The 6,890-nt window shown below is 65.7% G+C and overlaps 2 protein-coding genes across 2 annotated transcripts in view; one reads left to right on the top strand and one right to left on the bottom strand.

The window, feature by feature from the left end:
* Positions 1-149, bottom strand: part of H696_02175 (hypothetical protein) — a gene marked incomplete at both ends in the record, with an annotated part of 1,501 nt that extends 1,352 nt beyond the window's left edge. Inside the window, one exon of the mRNA XM_009496072.1 lies at positions 89-149. Within this exon, the coding sequence (XP_009494347.1) occupies positions 89-149 (61 nt within the window). The remainder of the gene's footprint in view (positions 1-88) is intronic.
* Positions 150-922: 773 nt separating this feature from the next.
* H696_02176 (hypothetical protein) lies at positions 923-6,890 on the top strand. The gene is made up of 15 exons (XM_009496073.1): positions 923-1,707; positions 1,853-2,007; positions 2,154-2,284; positions 2,405-2,485; positions 2,635-2,757; positions 2,857-2,912; positions 3,037-3,116; positions 3,259-3,461; positions 3,594-3,713; positions 3,860-3,978; positions 4,090-4,167; positions 4,296-4,431; positions 4,539-4,646; positions 4,855-5,092; positions 5,297-6,890. Exons 1-15 carry the CDS (start codon positions 973-975, stop codon positions 5,790-5,792), a joined length of 2,859 nt encoding a protein of 952 aa, XP_009494348.1. The 5' UTR covers positions 923-972; the 3' UTR covers positions 5,793-6,890.

A 6,890-nucleotide genomic window follows, 5' to 3' on the forward strand; every position in this document is an offset into this window, starting at 1 on the left:
AGGGGGAGTGTCAGGGTTGGGGCCGACCCGAAAAGCGGAGCACGCACGCGCGTGCATCTGAGGCGGAGATGCGTGGGCAGAGGCGCACCGGAGAGGGAGGACGCGCCGAACATGGCGGTCAGGGCCGCCGGCCGGGGGAACCAGCTCATAGTGCTCTGGAGAGGAAGGCGGATAGGGGGGGGGGGGGAGGTGGGGCGAGCGTGTGTGGGCTAACTCGTGCGCTGATGGGCTGGGGAGCGGGCAAAGTAAGAAGGGGGGAGATCGGGGGAGGGGGAGGGCTGCTGGCGGGGCATGTTCGGTGCAGGCTGGATGGGCCAGGCCGGCTGAAAGGCCGGCGGCCACCTCGCGGGGCAGCACGCACCCGGGGCGCGTGATCTGCGGCATCGCTTGCCGGCCGGTGGCGCCATCCGGGCTCCACACCAGGCCCCGACGTGCGATGGCAGTTGGGCGGGCGTCCCTCGTGCCACTGGCGCCCCTGCACTAGAGATCGGGTCACTTGCTGGCGGCCCAAACACTGGCTGGTGTGAATGTGTGTGTGCGTGCGTGCGTGTGTGTGCGTGTGCGGGTGCGTGCATCTCTTTCTACATCCTGTCTTTACGGGGTGTGCGCGTGTGCGCGAGGGGAGGCTTGGTTGGTGCTCTTCGGCAACCAAGCCCTGCCCCAGGGAAGCATCCCTACACAGTCCCCTCTTGCCCCTTCCTCCCCCTCCTCTCCCTCGGTCCTCCCCCAAGCACATTTATATAGAAGCCCGCATCCCGACGGGCAAGCGCAATCAAAGCACGCATACAAACACACAAAGGCAAGCATCCGGGCCAGTCGATAGTTTGGCAGGCAGCCCGACACCTACGCAGGAAACTCAACCGACACGCCAGGGGGAGCACTCGTCCTCTCCCTCCCTCCCTCTCTCTCTCTCTCTCTCCACCCTCTCCCCTCTCTCTGTCCCTCCTCCCCATTCCGCTTGTTCGTTGATACATGTCCGGGCCCAGCGGGTCCTTCCTCCAGGGCGCAAGCCCGATGCCCGGGTCACTGATGTCTCTCTTTGGTGCTGAGTCGGCGAGCACCCCGAAGATCGAGACGTCCGCCCCCCGGGAGGCCCCGGCCCCGACCCCGGGGCAGGAGTACATCCTGGACGGGGTGACCGTGCGGTTTCCCTTTCAGGCATACCCCTCGCAGCTGGAGGTCATGGCCGGTGTCATTCAAGCGTGCAACCGCGGCGAGAACGCCCTGCTCGAGAGTCCGACCGGCTCCGGCAAGAGTCTGGCCTTGCTCTGCTCGAGCCTGGCTTGGCTGGAGATGGAAAAGCGCCGGCGTAACACGGTGTACATTCGCCGCCTGGACCTGATTGACACGCCGGATGAGCCGCCCGTCGCGGCAGCCCCGGCCGTTGAGTTGGAGCACTCGCCCTTCTTTGCGGCCGGGCCCAATGGAGCTGGCGGCGCCTCCGAGACCCCCAGTCTGCCGGCATCCAATGCCGACCTCACCGCCACCGCCAGCATGCCCTCTTCGCAGGTGGACATCCCCGCGCCTGGCAGTCCGGGGCCTGAAAATCCGGCGCCCGACAGCCCGGGGCTCAACAGTCCGACGCCAGGCGCCCAAGTGCCCAGCAGCCCGGGGCTCAGCAGTCCGGGCAAGCCAAACGCCAGCCCAGCCAAGCCGGCCAGCAGCCCGACCAAGTCGGGTTCCAGTGATGCAACCGAATGTCCAAAGGTACGCTGCTGTTGCTGCTGCTGCTGTTGCTGCTGCTGCTGTTGCTGCTGCTACTCTCCCTCCCTCTCTCTCTCTCTCTCTACACTCTTCTTCCAGCCGATGTCCCACCCGGCGGGGCTGACCCATCCTTGCTCCCGCGGCCAAGATTTACTTCGCCTCGCGCACACACAAGCAGGTGTCACAACTCGTGTCCGAGCTGGCCGCCTCGTCATATCGTCCACGCATGGCGGTACTCGCCTCCCGCGAGCACTACTGCGTCCTACCAGCCCTCACGAACAAGGCCAACAAGTCCGAGGAATGGTACGTCCGAGCGATTCCCCCCTCCCCGTCTTCCTCTCTCTGCTTACTGTCCTCGCCCTCGCTCTGGCCTCGCCCTGGTCCCTCCCCTCCCCTCACCATGCCACCTTGTCGACTTCCCTCCCCCCCCCCCTCCTGCATTATCGCAGCCAACGCCTTCTGAAGAACCGCGAGTGTAGCTACTATCGGAGTTTCAGTCGCCTGCTGACCGAGCCACTTGTCGGCCCAGGCAGTGTCTGGGACATTGAAGACCTTAACAGTTTGGCCCGATCGAAGCGCGGTGCGTCGGCCATGCATGCCCTTTCCCCCGGTCCCCTCAGCAGCCTGGCCCCCCCGTCTGACGCCCTTGTCTTGGATTCAATGCCCGGGCCTTGTTTTTTTCTTTCCCCCGGCGACACAGCCTGCTCGTACTTCGCCTCGCGCGAGTTGATCAGCACCGCAGACATTGTCTTCTGCCCGTACAACTACATCATCGATCCCTGTGCGTTTGGGGTTTGGCCTCACCTGCCCGCCGTCCAGCTGTGGCTGACTTCTCCCTCCCCCCCCCCCCTCTCTCTCTCTTTCCCTCTCCTGCCATGTGTATGTGCATGTGCCCATCCGCCTTCCCCTGGGGTTGTCTTTTGTGCGCAGCCATCCGCGAGTCGATGGGCATTTCCCTGGAGAACAGCATTGTCATCATCGATGAGGCGCATAATGTCGAGGACTCCAGCCGCGATGCCGGCAGCTTCCACATCACGCTTGACGCGCTTGACTGTATGTCATCCTACATGTGCCCCATAGCTCGCCTCCCCCCTCTTTCTCCTTCCCATTCGTCCTGGCCTTCGCTGACCCTTTTCCCGGTCCCTGCCGCAGCCATTCGCATTATGATCCAGCGGACTGGACGCGATGACTTCGCACCCATCTTCGAGGTATGCCCATCCGCCCGCTCGTCTCCTTCTGTTGGTCTCACCCCACTCATGATCCCTGTTTCCCTGCCCCCGCCCCCCTTCCTCTTCCTCCTCTGCATTCCTCTGCGCCTTTCCCTGCTGCTAGGCACTGTCTCTCTTCCTCCAGTTCTCCAGTGCTCGGTTGGACTCCGCACAGAACACCGGCTTCGAGCAGTACCAGTCCATGTACGCCGGTTTCGCCCCCCCCCCCCTCCCCCCTCCCTCAACTCCCTTTTGCCCTTCCCCCTCTTGCCATTTTCACCCGGGGGCCCCCTTTTTGCCCTTGGGATTTCCTCTCACCACCTTGTGCTCGGGCCTGCCTTTTCAGCATCGAGAGCAGCCAGCTCTACCGCGAACTGGCCGGTCTTGGCCTGACAGGCGAATCGGTGCGGACACTGCTGCACCTGGCCGGGCAGCTGAGCGACTATGTCGAGGGCCTGTCCGAGGCCTTGTCGGACGTCGCGCCGTCCGGCGGCCCTTCCGACATGGATTGGGTGTACACCGCCTCAGGACCGCTCCTTATGCTAAAAAGTGCGCTCCCTCCCCTCACCTCCCGTTTCCCTCCCACCCTCGCTTGCTCGCTCGCTCTCCCGCCTTCCGTCGGATGGCACAAAGTCGCCTGTACCCCGCCGGCAAATGACTCACTCCCCTGGGTTTGCATAGACTTCCTTGGCTCCCTGGCACTGGTGTTCCAGTCGCAGCCAAGCCCCACTCGGCCTTTGATCCCCGGGTCCCCGGGGGACTTTGTGTTGGTCTTCTCCAAGGAGCCCGTCTACGATGGATGTGCGTTATGCCACTGCTCCCTCCCTCCCCCCCCCCCCCCTCTCTCTCTCTCTCTCTCCATTTCTCTGCCACACCCTGGACGTTGCACACTGCCCCGACTTGCCGGTTGACCCAGACTTTGGCTCGCCCTCCTCCTCTCGACACAGCCACTCGCAACATCGAGCATTCGGTCAAGATCTGGTGCCTCAACCCGGCGGCTGTCTTCAAGGCCGGCGTCAGTGACCTGGCCAAGTGTGTCATTCTCACCTCCGGAACGCTCTCGCCGGTTCGTTTGCCTACTACCTTCCTGGCCGGAATGCATGCGCCTCGCCCCCCCCCCTCCCCCCCTTCGCCCTTCCCCCCTCCGCCAATGTTTGACCGTATGTCCCGTGGCCAGATGGACTCCTTCGCCTCGGAGCTCGGCGCGCCCTTCCCCATCCGCGTTGAGGCCAACCATGTCATTCCCCCGACATCAGTGCGTGGTTTTGGCCTGTGCTTGATCTGCCCGACGCCCGGTCACTCATGTCCCATCTTCGCACCTCCCCCCCTCCCCCCCCCCACTTCCTCTTCCGGATTGGCATCGTTGTCTCTCGACTGGGGCAGGTCTTCGCCGGGGTGCTGACCAAGGCCGGCCCAAATGGCCAGCCCCTGCGGGCAGTCTTCACCAACATGGAGAACCTTGCGTTCCAGGACGACGTCGGTCAGTCGATCCTGAATGTGTGCCGCAACGTGCCAGATGGTCCGCGTCATGCCGCCACTTTCACCTCCCCGGTCGTAATGCCTGCCTGCTGATTCTCGCGCCCCCACAACTGCATGCTCCGTCTTCCCTGCGTCCGGATGGCCCAGGCGTGTTGGTTTTCTTTGCCAGCTACAACATCATGGACAAGCTGCTCAAGCGCTGGAAGGCCACCAACATGATGAAGGAACTCCGCGCGCTGAAGAACGTCATCCAGGGTGCGTCCGGGGTCCGGGGTCGCCTCGCCGCCCTGCCTGTCGCCCCGGCGGGCCAGCGGCAAGGGCCCATGCTCCTTCTTGGTCTTTCCGTCTCTTTCTCCCTTTCCGGGTCTTTCTCTCTCTATTTCTCTTCTCTCTCTCTCTCTCTCTCTCTCCCCCGCCCCCCCCCGGCAAGTGACCTGACATAGCCATGTGCACGCCATCCCAGAGCCACGCTTTGCCACCAAAAAGACCTTTGACCAAACCATCGACGAGTACACAAGCTCCATTTATCCCCTGCGCGGTACGAAGAGCGCCCGCAAGCGCCCGCGCACCATGAGCGACTATTCCACGCCCCGGGGGGCGGTGCTGTTTGCCGTGTGCCGCGGCAAGGTCAGCGAGGGGATTGACTTCTCGGATGGCCTGGCCCGGGCGGTGGTGGTCGTCGGCATCCCCTACCCGAATGTGTATGTGCCAGTGTCGCTGGTCTTCTCTTGCTTTGCTCCCCTGCCTGTGGGGTATCTCTGCCTCCATGACCATAACCGGCAGCGCCACATGTTCGGGACGTGCCTCGCTCCCGGCCGCATATTCTGATTTTATCCATCTGTCCCTCAATCTTCCCCCCCCCCCCCCGCTCCTCTGCCCTCCTGGCTCGCCTCTCCATCGTCCAGGCGCGACTCGCAAGTGGAGCTCAAGCGCCGATTCAACACCAGCCAGGCGCGGCACTTTGATAATAACCCGGTTTTCGTGGAGGGCCGGCGCCAGGCGAATCCCTGCATGAATGGCGATGCCTGGTACGAAGCGCAGGCCTTCCGCGCGGTGAACCAGGCCTTGGGCCGAGTCATTCGCCACATCAACGACTGGGGGCCATTGTCCTGTGCGATGAGCGCTTCCGTCAGCCGAAAAACCGGTTCCTCCTGTCCAAGTGGATGCGTCAGCTGGTCAAGGTGCATGAAGTTCCTGGGGTTCTGTTCGAGGAGCTCGGAGCCTTTTCCCGCTTCCACACGGACAAAGCCCTGCAAGAGGCCCCGTCGGCCGGGGCCGCTGGCCCACCCCCCGCCGGAGCCGACTCCCCTGCCCATGATGATCTGCCGACGCCCAAGCGCCAGGCCCTCTCGGGTGGGGATCACCAGCAGCCGTACATTTTGTCGCTGCTCAAGAACATGAAGCGCCCGGCCGGCGGGGGGGATGTCTCTCCCTCGGGCCCGGGGGCCTCCTCTTGCGGGGCCTCCCCCGGGGGGGGTGGGATGTCCCCCTGTGCCGGGCGTGGTGGTGCTCCCTGCTTGGACATCAAGTCGGAGTCGGGCCCGGAGCCGCGCGAGCATTTGGCCCTGGCCCTGGAGCCGGAGCCGGACCCGGGGTCGGAGCCCGGGCCAGTGGGCACCGGTGCCCTGGCTGCCGCAGTGGCCATGGACTCACCCTTGCCCGGGCCGTGCTTGCCTCGGCTGCCGGATGTGTGCTTGACTTTGGGGTGCTGTGCGCCGGCCATGCGCCGGGTGGTTCTCGGGGCCGGGGCCCCGGTGGCCGGGCTCTGCTCGCTGGTGCTGCCCTGGAATTCGCCGGTCCTGGCCCAGTCGGCCGAGCTGCTGGACTCCCTGCGTGAGGTGTTCCCCCGGCCGAGCCGGGCGGCGGCCCTGCCGCCCTCGCTCCAGCGCATCGACATGCTCTTCGTCCGGGTGGACTCGGGGTCGATGGCCGCCACGCTGGCCGGGGCCGGGAGCCCTGCCGGCCCGGGCGCCGGGCCCCTGGTCCCGGCCAGCGTCGAGTCGCGCATCTTCCTGTCCGTGGCCCCGGGCCAAGTGATGGCCATCAGCCGTGGCAACACGGCCTTCGACTTTGCCAATTGGGCGGTCTTCACGCCGCTCTTCCTCCGGCACGAGGGCTGCAGCCAGACCGTCGGCGGGCACTCCCCGGCCCCGGTGGCCCTGCACATGTACTTCCCGCCTGGCGGCGCCGTCGGGGCGGGCCCCGGCCTGCTGGAGGCCATGCTGGCGCTCCTGTGCCCTGGGCATGGCGCCGGCCGGGGTGGCCCTGCTGCCCGGCCACAGGCCGGGGTTCACTTCCTGGCCTTCAGCGCTGTGGCCCTGGATCCGCCGCTGGCGGCGGGCAGCGGGTCGACCGTGGCCGGCGGAGCCCCGCCATGAGTGGCCCCGATCGCGGCGCCCTGCTGCCCATGCGTTGGCAGTGCCTTCCCGATCTGCGCGCCTTTCTTTTTTGCCCGGCGCGCTGTCGCCGCCGCGGGCGTGGCGGGGGGGGGGGGGGGGG

The sequence above is a fragment of the Fonticula alba genome (genome assembly GCF_000388065.1).
Source record: "Fonticula alba strain ATCC 38817 unplaced genomic scaffold supercont2.3, whole genome shotgun sequence".
Classification (NCBI taxonomy): Eukaryota; order Rotosphaerida; family Fonticulaceae; genus Fonticula; species Fonticula alba.

Coding starts and splice junctions, on each gene's coding strand:
- H696_02176 (XM_009496073.1), top strand. CDS start 973: ATGTCCGGGCCCAGCGGGTCCTTCCTCCAGGGCGCAAGCCCGATGCCC. Junction 1,708..1,852: donor ATGCAACCGAATGTCCAAAG/GTACGCTGCTGT, acceptor CCCGCGGCCAAG/ATTTACTTCGCCTCGCGCAC. Junction 2,285..2,404: donor TTTGGCCCGATCGAAGCGCG/GTGCGTCGGCCA, acceptor CCGGCGACACAG/CCTGCTCGTACTTCGCCTCG.